General features: G+C 37.3%; 3 protein-coding genes across 3 annotated transcripts; 2 read left to right on the top strand and 1 right to left on the bottom strand.

Moving 5' to 3' along the window:
- MELLADRAFT_61021 (uncharacterized protein) lies at window positions 1-734 on the bottom strand (the record flags this gene model as incomplete). Its single annotated transcript, XM_007407305.1, has 2 exons — window positions 1-56; window positions 314-734. The coding sequence occupies 2 exons, from the start codon at window positions 732-734 to the stop codon at window positions 1-3; spliced, it is 477 nt and encodes a 158-aa protein (XP_007407367.1).
- Window positions 735-14,866: 14,132 nt separating this feature from the next.
- On the top strand, window positions 14,867-16,186 carry MELLADRAFT_61022 (uncharacterized protein; the record flags this gene model as incomplete). The annotated part of the gene is made up of 7 exons (XM_007407032.1): window positions 14,867-14,914; window positions 14,978-15,130; window positions 15,201-15,284; window positions 15,356-15,439; window positions 15,501-15,632; window positions 15,853-15,936; window positions 15,998-16,186. 7 exons carry the CDS (start codon window positions 14,867-14,869, stop codon window positions 16,184-16,186), a joined length of 774 nt encoding a protein of 257 aa, XP_007407094.1.
- Window positions 16,187-18,368: 2,182 nt separating this feature from the next.
- MELLADRAFT_95812 (uncharacterized protein) lies at window positions 18,369-19,061 on the top strand (the record flags this gene model as incomplete). Its single annotated transcript, XM_007407033.1, has 1 exon — window positions 18,369-19,061. The coding sequence occupies one exon, from the start codon at window positions 18,369-18,371 to the stop codon at window positions 19,059-19,061; it is 693 nt and encodes a 230-aa protein (XP_007407095.1).
- Window positions 19,062-25,393: the final 6,332 nt, after the last annotated feature.

Raw genomic sequence — 25,393 nt, forward strand, 5'->3', positions numbered from 1 at the left:
CTAGTGCTCTCTTGTCTTTTTCTGTACTAAAACACAAGTCCCCTGGAATTCATCACCTGTCATAGATATAATTCATAGCAAACTTTGAAACAAAATGAGAAGAGGCAAATCAACCAACAAATTTGAGTAGGATCTGAATCTGGTTTACGACCAATTGAGACCACTTTAAGATCAAGCGCCATAAGTCTGATAGCTCCATTATGATCATCTAAAGTCGGTCTAGGATTTGCTCCATAAACTTTATAAAACCCAATTGAAAGAAAAAATTCAATATGGTTACTGAAATATGGTGAGTGAGTGAAATCTTACTTACAGTTATATGCATGTAAATCACGATAATCCAGAAAACAAACCACTCTTAACCATTTCCCTTCAACACCAGCCCAATCATACTGATTCAGATCAATTTCATTTTGATCAAGACTACTAGTAGTCGGAGGCCAAGGAGGATCCGGATAAAGATAAGCCAGATTCATGATTTGAGTATGAGGTCTTGAAGTAGCAAGACCAGATAAGATAGGCCAATCGATATCAGCCCCAGTAGGACCAATAGTCAAATGAGTAGGATTAAGTTGATCTTGTGTTAAATGAATGACAATCGGAGTAGTCAAAACACCTGTAGCGGGTGTATGAGAAGTAGGTTGAGATTGACTTGCATACGTTAAATTTAAACCGACTACAACACTTAAGGCTTCCAAATGAGCCCAATTCACTTGTCCTGATGTATCTGGCATAAAAGGACCATAAAAATTTTAAGGATGATTATTTGAAAGTGCATAACAAGCTTCATGTGTTACCCCACATGATCTAGGTCTAGATCGATCTAAATCAGTTAAACCAAATTTTGTATGAAGTTCAGCAGCTTTAGAAACTAATGAATCATTTAAACACGGTCGACAATCAAATAAAACTTGAGTTTGAAAAGCTTGTCCAGAGAAATGTAAGATTCAAAATTGAGCTGAAGTGTTTTGATTAAAGATTTGATTCAAAAATTCCACATTTCCTGATGAAGATGATGTTGAAGTTGTTGAAGAAGATGCTGGATTGAGTAATTCGAAAATATCTTGATAAAGTTCTATCATCTTTTCTCTTCCTGGATAATTCTTTGACTTATAGAAAAACATCAAAAATGAAAACGTCAATCAAATGAACTCAATAATTGAATGAGATTTGTTTACCAATCTTGTACAAAGTAAATCATATTGAGTAGGAGCCAGAGTTTGTCTAAGTTTAATCCTACGTTGAACCAATTCTCTCCAATCGATCAAATCAGAAGGGGAACTTTGTCTTGAAAGTTCATCCAGTACTTCTCCTTTGATTTCACCACAAAAACCCATGACCGGTTCATGAGTGGAAGTAATAGGTGGATCCTGTGCAAAAGAGATCAATATCTCAGCCCCTGATTGTATTTTTCTTTGGATGAGAATGAGCAGAAGAAGAACTTACAAAGTATTTCGTGATTACTGGTGCATCCAAGAAATGTGACAATGGTGTGACACACAAGAAAGGAGTGCGTGAAACTTGAGAGGATGTCACAGGTATGTAAGGTCTGCAGAAGGGGCGTGAAATTGATTACTGTCTGCTGACAGTCAGCGCTGTTGGGGACATCCCAGTTGCCCTTGTTCCTGAAACAGTTTGGGTTGATGTTGTAAAACCCAACACAGGGCTAGCTTGACAAAAGCCCAGCCAGCCACAGGTGTCCCCCGGATCAGCAGGTGTCAAGGGATACCACTGAGGATGAGCTGAGGGGCTTAGATGAAGTGAACAGATGGGCCAGCCCTCCCCCAGGCTCCTTTGCTAAGGAATGTTGCCTGAGGGAGGCCTGACTCATCTCCTCAGTTTCTGTTGATCACATAATGAGCTGACAAGCAGAAAGAAAAGGGAAACAAATGGGAAACAAATGGGAACAAAACAGGAAAATTTCAACGCTCACATAGTTGTGAGCATCAATTTTTGCCCCTGTGAGTAGACTTCTTCATTGGCTGATCACGCACGACACCGCGAAATAGTGGGTTGTTAGGCCTTCCGCCGGTTGCCGTCAGGAGGTCTCGAAAAGCTTTAATTGGATTGAGGCGATTCGGTTGCTTGTTGAGACGGAGAAATTGCAGTTTGCCTGGCACGGCCTTCTTGGCCAACCGTAAACAGAGTGTGGCCTTGCTGAAGTCCTGAGAGAACTTAATGTCCCGCCTCCTGATGAATACGTCCGGGTGGTTGCAGTGGTGTGTAAGTTCTGATCCAAGCCTCGCCAAACCCCAGAACCCCACCAGAAGGATCACACGCAAAGTCACTTGTGGTAGGCCCCTGCCCGGAAGTTTCGACATCAAAAAGTCTATATCCATAAGGGTCAGTCCGGCACGTAATCGTCTAGATCTTGGTATTTCAGATGTCTTCAGAGATTTTAGAGTCAAACGCAATCGGTCCAAGTTCAAGTTTGGGAAGGGGGCGTCATGTAAAGTATACCACATTTGCAAACCTGTAAGATATCGTTTTGTGGTATTGCTGATAACGGAGTGGTCATTATGCGATTCACCACACCACAGCACAAAATGATAGATGTCATTCGCAGAAGCTGGGAAAAGAGTAGATTTCAAGGACATGAATTGGAAGAATTTATTAACGGCGGCGGCATATTGTCAGACAGTAGATTGTGCCCATCCGTTACGCAGAATTGTTTTGCTCACGTTGTCCAAGGTGCCAAAGACCCCCGGCGCTGTCTGTCTTACAGTTAATTCTGCGGATGACATGGATTACTTGACTGAGAGGGAAAAACTTGTACGAGAAGGTCTTGCAAGTCAGAGGGGATGTCGGCTTTTATCAAATTATGTACGCCTTTTGAGGGGTCCTTTCCCCTTGAAAGTTTATCAGCTTCGTTGTCCTCTGAGGTTACTCGGACCAGGTTGATGTCACAATCCAACCGGACCAGCAAGTCTTGAACCACACGCCACTCCCTGTTCACCCAAAAGTCGCAAGACTTACGGTTCCTTGCCGCCCCTTCGGTCGTCGTATTATCCGTAAGGCAAGAGTACTTAAAACCGGCCAGGACCATCCTAGATGTTTTCATCTTGCATTCTAGCATTAGAAGGCCCAGCTGAACTGCTACAGTTTCTGCCCAGGCAATGGTACGCCTTGGCCGTCCATCTGGTTCATCCCAGCCCGGCAGCCATTTGAATTGGCACCAATTTCGTCCAATAATTATGCCAATGCTGTACTCGTTCGAGGCATCCCCCACCCACCCTAGGTTCTTCACTATATGATCCGGAATCATCTTTGTTGGTTGTAAATCATCAAGGTACAATTTCCAGTACCATAGGTCTTCTTTTATGTCGTCAGGTATTGTTTGTCTACCGGGGGTTTTCCATTTTGCCACAAACGCAAAGCTCTCAACCAAATAACATTTTGATTGTGGCAATATCAGAGTTAGGTGACTGAGTTTACCGTTAAACTTTTGCAATTCCCGTTTAGAGCAAGTCGTCTTGACTAAAAAGGCATCTACTTCCATCTTCCTTTTTAGTAGCTTCTTATCAGGCAAAGTGACCGTCTTCTCAACGCAATTCCATACGAATCCAATGAATTTCTGTTCATCTGCAAATTCTGAGTATTTCGTTTTGTTGGTCTTAACTCCCAACTCTTCACTAGCAGCTGCAATCTGGCGCGTTGTTGTTTTATTGGTTCAGTGTTTTATCATTAGGTTGTCATCGACCCACCTAAAAACTTCAATTAGTTTAAAGGTTTCTTTCGTCACTTCTTTCCAACCATCAGCAGGACCACCGAAGGATCCACAACCTGCCACTCCCCCAAAATTTATCATAACATCTATATAAACCATTTCATCAAAGTCTTTAATTGCTAAATATGGCCATTGTGAGGGGTGTGTTGGGATTTGCCTATACGCTCCCTCCCAATCAAAGATACCCACCTGAACATCCTTGTCTAAGTATTTGAAAAACCGTGCGACAATCTTAAAGTCGTCCCACGTTGTTTCAAATTCCTCCTTGTTCACGTATGAGTTAACTGATCGAATGTCTTTGTCGAATCGGGGAAAGGATATGTTGTTAATAGGTCTAAAAGACCCATCACCATTCTCTACAGCTCCTAAGGGGTTTGTTTGAAAGAAACCTAACCGACTATGCACCTCTTCTTTAGTGAATGGACCAAGAATCTTCCCAGCATTGACTTCCTTCTGTATGTTCTTTTCAATTTTATCTCTTGCATTCAGAGCTGAATTATGATTAGGTGGACAGTAATATTTCAAATCCTTTATTGTATGATAAGGAACCCCTTGGTGGAACCCATTTTTAAATCCATCTAGTAAGTATTTGTATTTGTGGAATAAATTGTAATCTTTCAATTTCTTTTCCCATACCGAAATATTCATAGCACATCTTACGCCAGTAGGCCAAGCCGCATTCATGGTATCCGGGTAACTATGGAAGGCATTTGATGAATTTATCAATTCACTCGTCGAACGTATGACCTCATTACTAACTCAAAACAAAAAGGGTTTTTCGATTTCAATTATTGAGGTTAAATGTTTTAATTGAAACAAAAATTGTTGGATACACATTACAAAACAACTGGGAAAAGAACAAAAATTCTATCAAAAACGGAATAGTAAAGATCACAAGCTCACGCTGTCTCTTTTGAGGTGGATTGCCTAGGCTCATTATTGTCATTGTTCGAATGTGATCAATCTCTATTACCCCAGTAATTGAGTAAGTTTTTGTGTTTATCAACACGCAAAGCGAGAAACCAGTAAGAGATCTTGCTTACACTTGTTTTCACTTATTAAAGGGGTACTTTCCTCTACCTCTCTCTCTACTATCATATCTATTACTTTCGTTTCTGTTCTCTTTGTTCTCATTCTTACCCCCATTGTTCCTATGATACAGCGAAATGAACCTATTTTCTCTCAAACCTTTCCCTCTGTTGTTCCGCCGATTTCTATTCTGATAACCATCACTTCGAGTACTGTCATTTCTAATGAAGGGTGGAGGTTTTAAGAAATAGCTATCCATTTCCTCATCTTCATCATTGACAATCAACGTATCATTTGTATTGTGGGTTTTTCCTCCTTGATACTTCTTTCCAGTGATAGGATTGAATTGCTCTTTTGAATGTCCTTTTGCGTAAGCTGAAGTATCAAATAAACATCAGGTGCCATACACATCATTTGTGAGCTACTAGCGTCTTTTGGGATAGTAAAACACTAAAGAATAAGGTTTTGCCTAACAAACTAAGTTTGTTGAGCGCGTGAGATCTTTGTTTAAAGTTCTAAACAAATTGATTAATGAAGTAGTGTGATCAAATCAGCACTGACTTCAGTTAATTGACCTTTTTAACAAAGGGTTTTGGATATCACTCCAGGAATTAATGCAAGACAGGAGTCTTCTAGCAGGAATAAGAGTAGAAACTACAGTCTAGTTTCGTGCCCAAGCTAATAACACTCTACTCTAGAGTTTATTAAGCAAGGGAAATATCACCTAGTGATATTTAAAGTTCTTTAAACTCTGAACACAGAGGAACTCCCGTGAATTTAGAGTTTCTCAAGTTATTGAATTCCCTTAATAACTTGAGCAATACTGCAAGGATCACCTCCTGAAAGAAGTCTTCAAAAGCACTTCTACAAATAACAAAAGCAATGATCAATTAGAGAAATATACAATGTCTAATGAAAGAGGACAAGGACTCTTATTTATCTGATTGATGATGTTTACTGATAATTTGATGATATGTAATGATGATGATGGATTTTCCTGGCGGGTCAGAGAGCTCTTTATATACTCAAAACCCTGAAAATCCTTTATGTACAACTTGTGGTTTGATTACATACTCATTTGACGTATGTAATCATGAAATTTTTATTATTTAATTATTATATGATCACGCACATGTGTAACTCTTGTGATACTCATGTGATGCGCACTTGTGAAAGGCATTCTCACATAATGCAACCTTTTGATTACATTTACATGTATGTACATATGTAATTTCATATGTAACTATATGTAATTACATGTGTACTTGGCTCTTGAAACTGAGCCATGAGTTGTACTTATTATTTTTATTATTTTATAGTTATTTAGGCAGCCCTTTGGTACTAGTAATAGGGCTCGGGGCTGACATCATTATCAAATTGTGTGACCGACTTACGGTTATCAAGTAACATATGACGACCGTCCTGTAATAACGAAGTCCTTGCCAAAGCTTCCTCAAGGAATATTGGTCTTGGGACTCCTGCATCACCCGGTGCTCCGCTTACATGGTTGCACATGACATCCGTTCGTACCATGATGTCGTATTGGAAAGCGCATACCCACCCATGTCTCAAACTTAGAGATTCTACATAATCAAAATGTCTTTCCAGACTAATCAAAAAATATCAGCAGAGATATAATATTTTTAATAACCAAAGGGAAAAGGTACCCTTTTGCTATTTCTATATGCCAGTACTTTTCTCTCAAGTATTTCAACATCAACTGTTTTGCTCTAGTCCAATCTGCGAACGACATATTCCACTCATTTTTTGGAATTTGTCCTGTAGGTTTATCTGTCTTCTTTGAAGTACTACTGGCAGCAATATTTTGGTCTAATTCTATCCATCTGTTGTTGAAGATTGTGAGAGGGAAATGAATGTCCATTTTCTTCAAGTGTTCATGCCAATACGAGGTAAATGATTGTAAGTTAGAATCCGACACCTGTCCTTCGTTATAACCCTTAATTGGGTTTACGTTTTGAATCGAACCCAAAGTCACCGTTTTTTCTAATGACTTCAAAAACTTTTTGACTATCTTTGTGTTTCCCATTGCTAGTGCCATTTTTGCAACATCAATAGATATTTCTGTTTGGAAAGAAAAGGCGATATTTAATATTTAAACAATCATCCTTTCTTTAAGAATCAGAGTGAACGAATTTCAAGATGTAATTTAGAAAAAGTAAATTCAAGACACATTTGCACATCGGAATACATCACGATGGAGGCAAATTCACGGATTATATCACAAATTGGATTAGAAGATTTTAGGAATACATCACTAATAATTTGAGGGATCAAAAAGCGTTTTGGAATATATCAAACGTTGATAATCATTTGTTAAAGAGTGTTGGATTATATCCCAACATTACTTATCACAAGTTCGGATTAAATCACAAACACAAGTTCAGACTAAATCACGAACATAACCCTCACGAACAATAAAGAGATTCAATTTTTAACTAACTTTGTTCTACCGACTTCTCTGATGAGGATGATGATTTTTCTGAAACACTCATTGCTTCAAAGTCGCTAAAGTTGATATTAATGTCATTATCTTCAGTAGGAGGTTGTTCAGTTTGGTGTACAACCAATTGTTTATTCATTCTTCTTCGTTGTCTTTTAGTCCTAATCTCTTCTAGTGCGTCTTCTCTATCTCTCCTAATCTCTCCTCATCTGTTCTTCTTCTCCCGTTTCAATTTGAAATTGAGTTTGTTCATCTTCCGACTCAGGTGGTGTAGGTTGTGGGGTTACTTCTGCTTGCAGACCTCTAGTTCTTCGGCTACTCCTCATAATGAAATCAAGAGGGTTTTGAAAAGGATCTTCTCTTGAACACGGGCGGAGAAGTGGTCTTTAGAGGAACCAGCGAGAGCAAGAGGAGAATGGATGAGGAAGTGATTCGGAGAGGAGAGTCTCAAATTACCGAGTAACGAAGAGGGGGGGAGAGAGAGTCATCTCTAGAACTCCGACTCTTCTAGGATTACTTAGCTAATCCAGGGCAGGACCAATCACGTCCTGCCATGTTCTCCTTTTACACCCGTGGCTGCGGTTGTCTTGCCTTGGTGTTCCTCAGAGCTTTCTAGACTCGGGATTGACATGTTTGATTCCTTGTCCCAGCGTCACCAACCCTCAAAGAAAGGTATGGTCATTATCTCTGTTCATGTAGGAATATAAGAGATTTGCTTGCTGACAATGGCTGGATAAGCTAAGACTACTTCATGAAAGTCTTATCTCTGAAACTATGTTTGATGCTATTTCGCTTTGTTGATTTTTTTTTGCAAAGTCTGCATTGTTATTGAATACTGCCTTCTTTATTTCATTGTATCATGTAGGTTTGTCTGCAAAGATTATAAAGATTGGACACATTTGTTAGCCTCTATGTTAGTGACTATCAGTATATGTTAATGGAAATTTAAGAAACGGTACATAAATGATTGTTTATCAATTATTATACCTCATCAATTGATGGAATAGAAAAACCAATAGTGTTTACCACTTGGTATAATTAGGGACAGAGTTGTAATCATTGTACCTCTTCTACTTGACGGATCAGAAAAGTTGATCGTGTTTAACACCTTGTATCTTTACGGGAAGAGTGTTCTGAATACTAACACCTTGTTTTTGAAGGGAAGATAATTAGTGTTAATTTATAACAACTCGTTTACGAACGGGCAATTGTTAGTGTTTATTTACAATACCCCGTTTACTAATGGACAATCATAGTCAATTTCTTTCCATTATACACGATAGATAAAGAAAGGTACAATAAAGCAATAGCCTTGTTCATGGACAAACAATGGGTACAATGAAGTGATGGATAGGCAGGGAAACTAGGAAGAAACATTTTAATAAAGTTTCACCTACCAAGTAGTTTAACTAGTAATACATCAGTTTCGAAATCAGATGATAAATTTGAATCGTCTTTTTGAATATATTCCTCTTTTTGAATAAATCGGTTGTAAGTCAACCTGTCAGAAAAGGCGAAGTTTATATTAACAATGATGGGTCTTTAAAGATATGCTGAATAAGAACCTACACAATGACTCTTCCAAGGATTTGCTGATGATAACGTTCAAATTGAAGAGGATTGAAAAATGAAATGTGGTGAATTGATGATAATGTTGAAATTGAAGACAATTAAAAATGAAATGTTGTCAAAGGGTTTAGTTTTGAGTTTTACTGAGTCTAAACATGCACAATGGCTATTTCAATGATTTGTTGATCATAGAGACAAAGCTCAGAGTGATTCAAATGTCTGAATAGTGTAGATGTAAGGTGATTTGGCTTGATGCAATAGAATTATAGGTTAAACAAGATGGTATATGGGTGGGTGATGAGAATGCCAAAACACCTAAACCTAGAATTCTGACCCAGTGATTTGTATAAGCATAAGCATGCTTATACAATTTTCTATATGTAGCGTATTTCTATCTGCCTGGCTGATCAACAATAGAGGACAGGTGGGCAGCCGCAGGTTTTTGACTGTATCATCATTATCATTACAAGTTAAAGGTCAACCATGAATTTGTTTATCCATAGATCAACTCATGAACAAGCAATTCAAATCATCTTCATATCAATAATCATTCATTTTCATATTAAAGGCCAACAAGCTGCACACGGGTGAGAAACCATTTCGGGATTCATTTGCAGTTCCCTTGATTCAGAATTCCAATCAGCTGTTTGCTACACCCTGCTACACTGCCTCTTATCACCTCATCCGACAATCTAAATCTGCCAGTCATCCACATTTAGCCAACTTTCCTGAAGGACCCAACGTGGATCCTGTATGTAGGACCTCAGATAGCGCCAGCCAGGCCCCATTGTCTTCAAGTCAGTGCAAATCCTGTTGCATCCCCCAATTCTAATGATCAACTTCCTCAATCCCCTTATCATCAATACATATGATCATCAATACGTCAAACACCAACTGAAAATCAGCGTCATAGCCCTATTACTCCTGAAGAATCAAAACCAATTCTTGACTCAATCAAAATCCCAACTTACCCTAATGCCAACAGGAATCTCACCTCTTTACATACATACCACACAATTCATTTATACCTTTCATTCTATCTCATCGGGAGCAATATGGGTCTGATTAGGTCTGGCTTGGTATCTTCAACTCCTATTCTCTCATCTTTACTTTTTTGAAGTGATATATAGTCAATATTATCCAACCCAAACAACAAGTTGAAACAACTACTTCTTCTGCTGTTACTTCACAAATCATTACAAACCTGAAAAGAAAAGAAATAATAAAATACAAATAGGTGAGAATTTTCAAAAAATCAATCTCAGAACAACAAGCCTTTATTAATTGAAAATCTGCTCATTTGGTTTGGTTGAGTTTCAGTTGCTGCATATCTGCTAGATGTTTTCTGAAGTTGTAATTTGATTGGTCTCACTAACTTCTCAAATTTGGAATCAACTTCTCATCCAAGTCTATCTCCAGCACAATCTTCTCAAGTAAAGTAAGTAAAACTGATCAATAGCACCTCTTGAAAGATCCTCAATTGATTTTACTGACTGCCTCTGTGGCGTTTCTAGAATTTGGGATTTTAGAATATGAAACAATGACAAACAATCGAAGCACCAAAGAATCCACTTATAAACATTTAAAATTACAATCTAACAGATAATCCGACTAATTCAAAGCATTCATAAGAAATTGTAGATGATTCAATCGCATCACTAGCTTCATTGAATACATCAATCCAATTTAAATCAAACAATGCATTAACAATCTTACTCTTAAATCAATTAAATAAATTGACCATTTTTTCATCAGATTCAATTTGAGATGTATTGATCCTCGATCTCTATACTTCAAGTCTTTCCTAACTTAGGACTTGAATGTGATCAATTGATTCGATCATTTAATTGATTTATCTAACATCTTTCAAACTCATAATCAAAACATTCACAATCAACTATCTAATGTTAAATTTGAAATCTCTGGGTTTTTGGCTTGTGCTACAAATCATGAATTGATTAGAGAATTCAACAGTACTGAATTCAACAACTAACTTGAGCTATTGCTCTCCAAAGTTCAAGTTGAACTGTTCAGAATCGACAATCACACCTTGAGGTATAACTTCATGTGGTCATTCATTTTCTCAATTATATTCAAACTAACTGCTCCTGTGCCATTCAGATGAGTTTTCCTTTGATCTTGCTTCAATTCCAATTGTATTCAAATTGATCCCAGCCTCCTAAAAGTTTTGAACATCTCAGCTAATCAATCTTCATCTTATTTGCTTTTATTTCACCTAACAAGCTAGATTCATCATCATTATCAAGCCTTTGATTTTAATTTTGGGCAGGTTTTCCCTTGCACTTATCAACACTAGGTTAGTTCCCTCTCTGTTTATGAGTAATCCGACTTGATCTAAATTGCCTCCTGCCCCCCTTAACGCCATTCATCTTTACTAACATGATCTCCTTTTTGTGCCATCTTATCAACATATCTGTTTTAGTTACTATATGTTGTGATTGACTTTAAAATGTCTTATAATTGTAGTTCTTGAGCTATTCAATTCAAGCAACTTGTGCTTCTTTTTCAACTTAGTTTGCACTGATTACTCATTTGAACTTTCTTGACTTCAATCTCAAAGCAGCCAATGAAGAAATCAAACAGAATTAAATCTAGAAAACTTTGCATTTCAACAAATCACTCAACACTCAAATCAAAAGACAGTGGTTCCACCTGATCCATTCAATCAAACAAGGAATGGAGCTTGGTGAGCTCAGGTGAGCTCATCAAATTTGAGAAACTTAGTCTATACTCCAACAACAATCATTCAAATCATTTGTTTCTATGTAAATAGGCTTCACACCAATTATCTACACAATCTACTTATTTCACTCCATTTATTTATTAGGCTTCATGTATTTTAAGATTACGTTGTGCTTTAGATTCTTATAATAACAACTCAATCTGAGTGCAATTTATTTGCTAAACTCTATGGTCACTGATTCCATCTTACCCCAATCTGAAATGAACAAAACTCCTTTGATTCAATTTAGAAACTGGGATTGAATTTCCAGAATAAGAGTCTTCAGGCACACATGCAATAGAAAAGAGCTTTCTTAGAGCTACTGCTGCTTCTATATTATCTTATCCTGGATTAAACCAAAATCACCCCAATCACTCACTTGAGAAGGTGGAATGGGATTGAAAGAACAAGAGTTGATTAATGAATCTGAGGTGTAACACAAGAGCAATTCAATGTCAGTGGATTTATAGAACAGTTTGGCTTTTCACAGCTCACAATATCCTTGGCTCCAGTTCTTGAATCGAGTTTTGAATGCTTTTCAAATCAAATCAATCTGAGTAATGCAATCAGTTGACCAGTTACCTTAACATCAGGAATGGCCAAAAGTCTAATATCATCATTTGTCACAATACCCACTTCACATTCTATGAGGAGGAAATCTTTTAAGTTGATATTGCCACCTAAATTTGTACAGTAGAATATTTGCTTGATGGATCAAATGAACCTGATCAATTAACTCTGAACTTCAAGGTATTTTTATGTTCAAAACCTTGACAGTTTAGTTTGGGTCTTTGCTTTGTTGACATTCTCTAGTCAACCCACTATCTAATCATCCACAATTACACTGGAATGACGTATCCTTGAGATTGAAAATACTATACAAGCCTGATAACTTAACCTGAATGCACATCTTTGAGTGTCTCAGTTTTGCCCAATTTCTTGGTTCAACAATATATACAAGGTCTTTATTTACAAGAATTTCTATCATATCTTTTAGAGCTGAATTCCATTGACCAAGAAAATATGAGATCAACCAGCAGTCAAGGTGCCAATCGGTCAAAACATGCTAAAATTGGCTTTGGCAATCAAATAATGCAGTAGGATGATCAGCCTTTTGACTCTTGACTCCCACTGTTGCCAGTTTTAGACACAAAGTGCATCCAACTTTAAAGAAGCCAAGATATGACTGGATTCAGATTTTATTTTATTTGATCAAATTAATATGAATGGTTGAGAACCAGAAACAGATTCAGCTTTTATAGCAACAAGTTGATGCGGAAACAACCAAATCTGAATAAAGTCAAATTATCATCACCATCATTCACATGATGTAAACATTGACACCAAGTTTTTCATATCAATATCATCAATTGAGGATTGATAGTGTCAGGGCCAACATATTCATAGAGTTGGTGTTCATTTGCAGTTGTGTCGTTGTTTAGTATAAAACTCATTGTTTACCCAAGTCACATTAAGGGGTTTCAAATCAAGATATTTTTGTGTAGAATTTTTACAAAACAGACAAGTTTTTAAAGTTTTACAGTGCCTTTTTGTGTGCAAGTGTACACTAGACAGCTTTTGGGACACCTAAATAGGTGTGCTGAATTTTTGCGTTTGTGGTAAATTTTGCAGTCTTGGACAAGTGTTTGCACAGTAAAAATCCTGTAATAATGCAACTTGAAACCCCCTATTGTGTATTGTCTAAGCATCCTGCACACATCACCCACTTTTGATATCAATAGTGTTAGTTTTTACTCCAACTTTGTCACTCTGATTGATTGGTGGAAGACCCCACTTTGTCAATTCACATATCCTAAGTGACCACACCTATATTTTATTTTTAAGTTGTACTATGCTGTGTTGTCATAGACTACTATTTGTGTATGTGGATGACTTCACAACTACTCCTATAATGATCAAAAAAATATGTGTTATATATGCACACCTGTTCTGACCAAGAAAAAAAGTAGTGTTTTGATTTTTGAGCTGCTTGGAGAGTTTTTCAAAATCTGAAACAAAATGAATATTGATGTACTCTGATATGAAATCCATTAGGGGGTTAGGGCCTTGGGGTTGAGGCTTAGGATTAGGGGCTTAGATTTAGGGGAAGGATATTTTCACTCCACTCCCGGGGCATATGTCATCACCTCTGTTTAAACTTCCCATGATTCCTCCCAAACCGTGATCACATCACAATCAAAACTCAGAAGCATCATGGCCTCCATATTTCCTCTGCCTTCCTTCCCTTTAATGTTGTTTGACACCAGGAGGATAAGTTTAAAAATCTTTCCCAGATCAAGTTATCCATCACAAGAACAGTACACCTTTTCTTTATCATGATGACTTCAGTTGGCAATCTTTTTTGACCCCAAAGTTTGAATCACAAGGTATCCAACTGGCAGTACTTATTGGCAATCTGTATTGCAAGAGCTCCATGGTGCTCCCCTGGTCAAGTCAAAAAACCCCAAAAATTATGTTCTTGCAGCTTGGAACAGGTGGAGTATGCGCAATTCAGAATTAGTGGGGTCTTTCAAGGGTCATGTTCTATAGTCTCACTTTAGATCTGCATTCAATTGTGTCAAAATATTGCTAAGTATCATACTGGTGTATCTAATCTGAGCCATAGCAAGCTATAATGCAGTGCCATACTTCATGCCAGCATGAGTCTGCTATCTAACACAACAACATCCCAATTGAATAGAAATTGGTGTATCTCCATGACTCTTTGACTTACTCAGTTATGGAGCCAGTGTGACCAAAACAGCTACTTAGTGTGGAAGAAAAATATTCTTAGGCTGGCATTGTGTTACTCAGACTTTATGAAGTAATCTTAATAATATGGGGAAATAGATTCTACTGTGCTGTAATACCACCAATTAACCCTGAAGAAGCTTTCTTCCTTGAGCAATATGTGACTTGGCATATCCTGTAGCATGCTATGTGACTTGAACCAAGGTAAACCACTTCTGTCAGTGCGGCGCCCGCTGCCCAATCTGGCTGGTTGCATGATAAAAGGGATTGTGTTGTTCCACAAAACACCGCCTATTCTACAAGTAAGAGCAGAGAATGACATATTTGAATGGTGCAATTTATCTGAGGAGAACCTTGAGGAGTTTGAGGGGGGGATAATAATTAAGAAATACGTACATACTGATTATCATATGGCATATAATGAGTGTACTTTTTCACCTAATTTTAGGAAGCAATAGTCAATCTTCAAGTTTGAACTCTATTCATTATACTACTCTATCAACAATAAAATACTCCAATGTTGACACAATCAAGAAAGTCAGACCAAGAGGCTATACCAAGAGCGCCAAAACGCTCAGCCTCAAGCATGGACCCTGAGAGCACTGGAAACTCAGAAGATAATATGAATCTGCTGGTATGTTTTCAGAAATTTTTATACAGATTTTTACAGAACGTGTATTGAATTTATACTGGATAGATCAATATAAAGGAGCAAGAGGCTAAACTTACGGAGCAAGAGCGTAAACTTGAGCAGCAGGAGTCAAGACTGTCTGATTTCAAGGATCTGGTTCAGAAGTCCTATTGGTGTCAAGCTGCGAAGTTGGAAGACAATGGTGCAGAGCTCTGTCAGGTAAGACTCCTCATCCAATTTCATAAACAATTACCTATCTAATCAATTTTGTAAATATCACATCTTATAGATGAAGAAAAGAATATCCAAGCTCGAAGAATTTTTTCGCCATCATAGTGCTGAGGTTGACAACAATCATCAAGATCTTTATCATGTAAGGCAGATGATCTCTTTCAATAAAAAACATGCAATGTAGATCTGTTTTTAAATAGTATGCATTTGTAGATCAGAACAAGCATAGACGACCTTGATGACAAGTGTGGAGACCTTAGTCATCAGGCTACTGGACATGCGGAGGAACTTAAAGCCGTCAGTTGGTTCTCATATACAGCATGTGCAACAGTTGACTCAAATTTGCTTTTTTCCACAGTTAAATAGCTTACATAAATCACTTGAAAATCAGATTCATAAACTGGCCCGTAGAGAAAAAACAAAGGACAAGACGATTGGTGAAGAAATACGTGAGGAGCTTGCTGAGCATTTATATTGTATCATAAGCAGAGTATGTCCTTCTCTTCTGACACGTGTATCTTGCAATGTATGTATTGTGGGTTAATCCATCTAACCATTTTGTTTCTGAAAATTCTAGATTTCTGATATACAAAATCAATCGGCGACAAGAGTCACACTCAGTAGCCAGATAAAAGAGGTAATGAGATGAGTTCCATCTGATGTTGTCACAACACAATCAAATCTAAAATCGTTTGAACTTTGATCTGTAGCTACAAGAAAAAGTTATGCATCTTCAAGAAACAGCAGAGAAGGATCAATCACCTCCCACTGATGGGATGTACTCGGCAGATCAGGTGGGTTTCCCATACAATATGAGAGGTGATTGTGTCATTAATTATCCTATATCTCTTTCAGGTTAGCCCACCAATGGCCACCTCAAGCAGTTCAAATGCCCAATTACCTGATGAAGAAGTGGATGGGGATAGCACCGGTAATAAGACCCTGAAGTCTCTCATCAAGGAAGAACTTCGAAACCTTGCCAGTAAATACGACAAGCTCAATGACCATTTGATAGAATGCACAAAGTTTGCAGACAAAATTTAATGTGATCAATGAAATTATCACTTGATTATATTATATTCTTCTCTTCTTTCTACTGTATGATTCATGACAGGTATAGATAACCAAGTAATATGTTGAGGTTTAAAATTCACATACATCTAAAATCAGTGGAATCTTATCATAATCTATATTTTAATTTCCATTGATTATCTTTACCCTTTATTCTTATCATTCAAAATATGAAATGAAATGTAAAATTATGATCTAGAACACACACTTCTTAAAAATGCCATGAGCCTCAGAATTATTCCCTCCATCCAATAATGGAGTTAATCATCAGCGACAAAGCCTGTAAGAGGCTGCACAATCAGGCATAATAAGCACTTTTGGGAGAGATATACAGTCTTTAAATGATTATACATGGACTGAGCAAGGATATCAATGGCAGGTGAATTAAATGTAGAAACAAGATGAGACTATTACATATCACTTGTGTAAGAATTCAGACTGAGTATCTTGATGATATACATGAACTATCACAATACATTATAAGCGTTCATCAATTAACTGTCCCATCACTTTGGCTGAAGTACAACTGTGATTTGACTGAAAGAATCCCACGAGGTTATACTCTGTTACATCTGTAAGACTAAAATACTGCCACACCATAACTGACACTTGGATTGTACCTGTCATTCCAAAAGATTGATGGAATCAAGAAGAATACTCCCCAGGCACATATTACAATGATCAGAGCTACAATTGAATAATTAGCTGTATATAAAGGGGGGATCCATTGTCAGCTTTCTTTGTTTCATTTGATCTAATGACTGATCAGATTGAAGACCAGTAACTGGTCACAGAGATTGGAAGTAACTCCACGGTCTTTGCAAATAAGAATAGATCTTACTTCTTGTGGTACATTCTTCAATAGAATCTTCAATTTTCAATGAAGCATCAAGGTGTTTTTAACCCTCAACTTCAGTCTCAACCTGTTTGAGAATGCCATTTTCTGTGAATGGGTATAAGGAACCACCAAGTCAGCCCACAATATAATTAGACACCAGATATTTCTCTCACTTACCCTCAGTTCTGAGAGCTTCAGAATCAAGATCATCTTCTTCAAGTAATTTTTGTGCTTCACCAGTTTCTGATTTCATAGTTGCCTCAATTTCTTTAAACTTGGCAACAATAGCCAGTTTCAAATCATCTGCATTCATGATCAAGTGGCTGGTGCACTGGATTAACCTTTTATCTTGGTGAACAAATGGTTGTTAAATGATGGAGACAAGTGATATAAAAGGTTGTTCTTCCATTTGAATACTCTCATGGAAATCTATATCAATTTTGAATTCTAGGGATGCACCTTGGGAATTCTATGATTCAGTTCTCAAGGTTTGATTGGGAGAAAGGGTTTCTCAGAGGGATATTCTTGTCCTTCAATGGATTTACCAGGTCTATGGGCTAGCAACCCCAACAATCACAGAAGCTGAAGTCTGATAAACACGCAGTCAGTATCTTCATCCCACCGCCAAAGGTTCTATTTAAACACCCTTGGACTTGATGTCTGTTGGAATCATCACCTGATCATTCAGAGACATATCAGATGAATAACCAAAATAGCTTTGGTCATTGGGTAGGTCTTGCAGTGTGATGGGTGATACAACTTATAGTAAAGCATCTGATCACCTTCTTAGCTCTTGCGGCAATTTTGGTGGCCCTGCGTAAGTGATATTCCACTTTCTAAGCTGTATTTGCTCATCAAACTTCTGACTTCCTGTGATACCATCAGGAAATTTCACTGAAATTCACAAGATGCATAGAATGTTGGAACAAATCACGTTCACAAAATGGTTTATGTCACATTTCTATTTCATATTATGTTTACTAATGATTTAATACATGTTGTAATTTGTTACATGACTTTACTCACAAACTTTGTAAGTTTCCAAACCTAATCACGTGATGTACCGCTAGTTTTAGTTCATCAATCCATCCGGCCTGAGAGAAGCTTTCTTTCTTTTCATTCAACTATATTGAAAGCTTCTTCTCTACAACCATTATATCATCTCATCACTCCGGATTACTCATTCCTTCTTGACTTCTGACTGATATAATTGTTGTTTGGGATTGATCAAGGAATCTGAGATTCCTATATAGAAGACTCAATAATTTGGAGGAAAAAATGCAATGGATAAATCAAACACACCAGTCACACTTGAATATGATGTTAAAGATGTTTGGAGAAGAAGGTATTGAAAAGAATCATGACTATACAACCAGCCTTGTACAAGACATCAACCAACTAATACAAGCCTCAGAGGAAGTAAAGTTTATGGCAGAAGAAGGCATCAAACAATGTACAAAAGATAGAATTGGACACCAGGACTATGCTGCATTGAAGACTGGCAGGAGTGTAATTTCAAAACTAACATCAAGCTCAGTAAAACCAAATACAAGGAGTACATGCCATGACTTCTCCATTCCACTTTTAAAAGACAACTCAGCAGATCTTTGTGGTCCTGAGATAGAAATATTTGGGGATTCATCAGCTGGGGAATGTTGGGCATTTTCAGGTATAGTGGGCCAGATTGGAATTGATTTAAGCCATCAAATCATAGTTGAATCAGTAAAAATTGAGCATATTGGATCAGAGATGGCACAGGGAAACATAAATTTGGCACCTAAGAATTTTGAGGTTTGGGGTTCAAGAGCAGTGGGGAATGACTATGAGGAGGTATTGTTACTCAGAGGGATTTACAATATTACAAATTCTTCAGTGATACAAAATTTTGTAGTGACAGAAGGCAATTTGCAGCAATTCTACAAGAAGGTTATTTTAAAAATATTATCCAATCATGGGAATCTTCAGTATACATGTTTGTACCGGGTCAGGGTCCATGGAAAACAGTTCTGAACTGTTTCTTATCACTATATTATGTGATATATAATTTATTTTCAACTTTAGACTACATACCTCTGAGCTTTAATGGGATTAGGATTTATGGCAGCCTCCTCATCTGAGCTGGATTCAAAGGGGAATGAAACCAAATGTACAAAGGACTCCTCAACATTCTGTAGAATTTGAGTGCCAAGATCTTCTCAGTTTGGCTGATTTTGTCTGTATGAGGCTAACAAAATCAGTTATGCACATTCCTGAGCTTATTTTATATTTAAATAAGGCACATGTAGTAGCTATTGAGATTCTACCTTCAGGTTCCAAAGGTATCATTTTTCAAGTCACACTTTTAAACTATAGCCAGCTTCCAGGTTTCCTGCAAATTCAAACATAATTTTATGATGAAGGTTCCAGACCACTGCAGAAGTGAATCCTTCTCTCATATCACTCTTTTGAGTATTTTTACAAAAAGCAAAGATGTGATGGCCATTCATCATCCTCTCTTAGACTCTCCAGTATTGCATAAAGTTTCCCTTGCACCAAAAGAAGCCCAATCTAAAATGTGTATGAGTATGTACCTACTCCTCACAAAGTATCAACCCAATCAATAATTTTTGAGCTAACACATCTTTTGCCAGAAAAAACCAGTCAGAAATTCTCAAAAAATTGGTCTGATGATTACCTGATCTACAATCTTATTCAAATCAATGATTTGGCATCAAGCCTTGGAATCAAAGTGGACATTGTCAAAGACAGTGACCAACACCAGAAAGTCTTTCATATTCACCCTTCAACAGGCTCACAATCAAGTATGCATCTGATTTATATCAAAAGATTAATTGAGGAAGTTTCACCATGCCACATAATTGTGAAGGAAGATCAGAGGCAGGTAGCTTGGAGGAAAGCAGCTTGGTTTCTTTTAACCTTCCTAACACTTGGCAATGTTATCTGGGATAATATGGTATGCAACTTTGGAATCTCTCAAATCATCTACGAGCAAGCTTCAACATACATTCTACGGGCATGGATTGTTCTTTCTTTGATATCATGGTGGTTTCATAGAAGAGGTATCCCTACTTATCTTGTTGTATATCTTTGACAATCCCATTGCTTGAGGATTGGGGTTAGAGAATCCCATCACATAATAGATGCAAAAAGTTGAATTGTCAATCAAATTACTAATACTCACTAGGCCTACTCAATCTATGCACAAAGCTGATCTGTTGGACTTACTGATGGCAAAACCTCTCTGTTATTCTCAGAATACCATAGTGGCTATGAAGTAAAAAACTTCTTGGGTGGTCATTTTGTTCTGAATAGTAAGACATGTGAATTTTAGTTGGGCTGAACTATTGTGCTCTTCTGATTTGGACATATTCATTGAACACCCTTTTGACTGATAGGAAAGTGCAGGTGTTTATCCACATTAGAGTGAAGACCATCAGATCTCTTCTCAGATCTCTCAAAATAAAACAATTGTAGTACTTTATCGAATGATAATCAAGATGTAAACATATTGTGATATTGGATCAACAGCTATGGTGTGTTAGACCATATGAAGAGACATGAATGATGCCAGAAATGATACCATTTGGCTTGAAGAAGACAAAGACAATCCTCAGTTGTTACAATGTGTATTCTATTCATGTTGCACCTCCTCTTTTATTTTTGGCCTGATAATCATCAAAATTCAACAATACTTTCCAAACTCAAACAATGATTTGAACCAAGATCACAATGAAATCCATGACATACTACATTGCATTTATATCCACTTGACAACAACCTCAAATCAGGATATTCAAGACCAAGTACTGGCCTATCTGTGATAATTCATCTCTTTCACCTTCTTAACTTTGACAACCACACCAAACAAACATTGGTATTAAAGAACCTCAATCCTGATGGAAAAGATCTGCTTGGGGTTTGATCTCTGTAATCCCTTTATGAGCTATATAGAATGTACAACAAAGGATGGCTTGATCTTATTCATGTCCCGTTACAATGAGTAAATAAAAAGCAAAGTTAACAATGCACTGTGTCTGAATTTCTTTGTTGTATGTCTCTTATTGATGAAGCAAATGATGCAATAGAAAAGCTTTTGTTAAAATCCTTTCAGCAATTCTTCAACATTTCTAGTTCATTTAAATGGCCTCCTCTGGATGTAAGTTTTCTATCTCTCCTTAATTTTTTAATTACCCCTCACCAAGAAGACTGCCTAGTTCTCACTCGGCGTATTCTTCTCAGCGTTGTTTTTGCTGATTTTCAGGCCCACTGTCAGCTTTCTTTTTGTTTGATAGCACGTAGCTGACCAATTACTTACTATTTCTTACTCATCTGGACAGATATTGAAAATGCCTATCAGGGTTCATATAAGTCTCAGGAGCCATTCTGGCACTTCTCAGTCACCTACCACTCCTAAAATTGAAGGTCAAAGACGCTCTCAGAGACTTATTAAAGCCAGAGCCCAAAATATTTCTTGTCAAAAATTAATGAGGAATCAACACATCCAAGCTAGACACCATCACTCATTGGGCTTCCAGCAGGATGGATTTTATGTTTTACCATCAATACATGATGACCCAGAATTTTGGAGAAGGATATTCACCTTGCCAGATGATTTGATTCAATATCTCAAACCTAGATCTCCACGCAAATTAACTTATATCAAACTCCAGAGGCTCATTGGACATTTCAGGCCAGGTCATCACATCAAGAGTGGATTAAGACGGAAGCAGCTCATGGCCATGTTCAAATATCATGTGGTAAAAAAATATGGCATGTTTTATGAAATTTGAAGTCAAAGTAGAAACTTCTAACAACTACCTGATTACTGTGAAAAGATTGCCTAAGATTTAGTTGAAGTTGTGTCATGAACCAATATAGTTTGCCTGAATTATCAATGTGTTTATATGGAAGCTTTCTTTGAATATTGTTTCTCTTCTTGTCAATGTCAATGGGTTTTTGTAATGTCAGATTTCTCTTGATTGATTATTTCCAAAGAAAGTATCAAGATTGGTTTCTTACCTATCCAAAAGTTGAACCAAGGAGAAGACCTCAAATGAAGTCTCTCTTTTTTGATCAATAAATAAACTACATGATGCCTTCAAGGATAATATGTCACCCAGAACATCAAAATCACAAACTTCTTTTGTACATTTTGAAAACCAATCAACATAAATTATAAACCACTTCATTTTCATGTAGAAAATTTCTCTTTATCACTTATTTCACCTCCTTCAATTTATCTTTATCAACCTAGAGAACCTATCATTACATTTAAAAGTGTAAGCATTTAAAGTCTGAACTGTTATGTATTTGCGTTTTGGAACTCAATGTAGTTAAAGGCGGGCGAGCCCGCCCTCGCCCGCCTATGTTCTAGTGACAGCTGTATTTCATATTCAGCTTTGTTTCATCCAATGTGCACATGCTTTACAATTTTTTGAGTTCCTACCCATGCCCAAACTTGACCAAATTTCAATGGAGCCTCCAATCAGTCATTAACTGTTTGTATTGGTTGGATGTGGTGATGGATGCAGGTGGTGATAAATTCACTGAATGTGACAAAACTCTGTCCAATATTGGGCCCATACAGCTTTCTCTTTATTGACACATGGTGATATGAGGGTATTGGGGCTCCTGGATCCAGAGAATCCCAGAAAATCCAAAGGGAAGAGGAATCTTTGTGCAAATTTGATGGCTGAAAGCTGTGGTAACTGCAGGTATATGGGACCACTATTCATAATCATCATGGGCTCTGGTATGTCTCACAAGTGTCTTGGCGTGTTACACGGCCTGCTGGCTTTTGTTTTTTCCCACACAGGGTGCATATGAGATGAACGGGGTGGCAATGCTCTAACACAGCGCCTTTGGCAACCACAATTTGGGAGTCAAAAGAAAAGGTATAAATAGACCTCCCTCATCTCAAAAGACAGAGGAGGCATCTGATTTTTACTTACAACCATTTTTATAGAGATATCTATAAATAAAATAAATCCCTCAAAGCCCAACTATCCATTGTTCCTAAATATCTCAGTTACAAGATATCTTATTTTCCACTTTTCCTCATTTTTCTTCATATTTTTTCATTATCATTAAAAACTTTTTCAAAATTCCTTCAAGAGACTTTGGAGTAGCGGCCAGGTTGGCTGAGCTTGGAAAAATTGCTGATCTAATCGGTTATTTAATCAACAGACTCAAAAGCCAACTTGAGTAAGTCACAAATCTTTCTTTATCAAAAATCGTTTAATTTTATTATCCAGAAAAACTGTGTTGTCTTTTTAACATCTTATCATTGTTGTTGTCACGTTTCAAGTGCACAAAAAGTCCTAGTGCAATCAGGCCCTCCCAGCGGACCACCAGGTACTACGGGAAACCCTCAAATTATTAGTGACACACAACTGCCAAGGCAACGCACCCCAGACCCATGGTCCAATCAGGAGTACTGGGGGGATATTGACTACTACAGCCACCAAGATTACTAGTAAGCAAAAGCACCAAATTGCAAATCCCACTACAATCATGTGTTTTTAATTTGTCCTTGCTTTTTTACCTCTTCTTGTCTTTCCACTATGCCTTCCAGAAAATCTGGCCAGATTAACCAATGAAAATCGATTGATGAGAGGTATGGAGATGATATTACTGTGACTGATATGTAAGTCAAAGCATCCATTTTTTTACATATGTCCATCTTGTCATCAACATGAGGATTCAACTGATGACTTATTCAAAATTTGTTTTGCCTTTAAGTTTACCATTTCATTCTTTTTGCTTTGTTTTTTTGGATGACTAAGTTTATAACAAAAAACCACAAATCAAAAATAAAAAGGTTTTGCATCCATAAAATTGAATGAACCTGAGGAAAAAAATCATCAAAAGGTTATGGAGTTTCCAAAATTAAAGTTGAATCAATTGGATCCCCTAAATTGTAATTCATATTTTGTTTATCTTTTCCCATCTTTCTCTTTTTTGTTATTCTTTCTAAATATCAAAATGCAAGACAAAACCAATGAAGATTTGTGTCTTCTTCCAAGTTTCTATTTTTTGAAAGGTGATCTATGAGCACCTTTGAGTTTGCAGTCTTTTTTTCACAGAAACACCCAAAACAAGAAATGAGGTTTCCTTTTCACAACATTTACCTAGAATGGAAGTGGTACACGTAAAAAACCCCAGTGATTATATTCCCTCAAGACATCCTATCTTGATTGTCCCTAAAGTGATATATTCCTCTGACTTTTTGGGTTTTGGGGGCATGGATATATATGGGGATGAACTCATTATATCGATTTCATGAGGATACGGTAGATATGAAGCCTTGCTTATGCTTCAAATCCTATTGTTGATTGACACCAGAGTCTCTCATCAAGAGGTTCAACTTAATAAACAAAATTGAGGGTACACAGTAAATAGATGTGTTTGTGATGATCCACTCAAATTGATCCATTACATCCAAAGACCATATACTTATAATTACAATGTGGATGGAGTACTGGGTCAGACAAACTTATCAAAGTCCAATCGTACCTTGGATTTATTAACGACAAGTCGTTTCCGAGGTACGAGGGACTTACATGTTATGTTGTGATTTTGGCACGGAAGGTTTTGAGATTTAGTAGAGGAAAAATCGATTTTCCTCTACACTCACCCACCTCTCATGCCCCAGTCCCATAGTCATACCAAAGATTCTCCTGCTTCTTCTGAAGAGATCACTCTCTTCAGAATCCTCGAAAAAAAATCAGGAAAGAAGTTTTCATTGAGACGAAAACATTGTCTTCAGTGATTTTGAGAATCGACTGCGGATTACAGAAATCTGTATGTAATCTCAAATTTCAATTTGGCTGTTTTTTTTCAATATCCCTCTATTACAATAGGAAGCACCCTTTTGGCTGAGAATATTCAGCATGTTTGAAACTGCAATATGAATGGGTCATCTGGACTATGTAGGAACCCCAAGTCGTGAGCAAGATGCCTCTGTTCTAAAAGGACTTCCGAAATGAAGAAAGGTCGATATTGTTAAAAGTACAGACTCGTACCAGATCACACATCATAGTTCAAGTCGAAGAGAAGACTGTTTAAGCAAAAGAGATATCAGATCTTGACACCAAGGTTGGGGAGCTTGGAAAGTTCATTTGATGCATGAGACGTACTGCTTTCCCCATCTTTGAAAAGAAAGGAACGCACCGTCTCATTTTTTCATCGTTGACTTTTCTTTATCCTGTTTATTCGAACATCTTCATCGTTTCTGATTCATATACAAATCACATTCCAAGATAAAATCTATCTTGACATGGTTCGAAAATTACGAAACAAGAACAAAGAGATGTCCCTACCTCCCATAATAGAGGACAAAG

The sequence above is a fragment of the Melampsora larici-populina genome, assembly GCF_000204055.1.
Source record: "Melampsora larici-populina 98AG31 unplaced genomic scaffold MELLAscaffold_8, whole genome shotgun sequence".
NCBI lineage: Eukaryota > Fungi > Basidiomycota > Pucciniomycetes > Pucciniales > Melampsoraceae > Melampsora > Melampsora laricis-populina.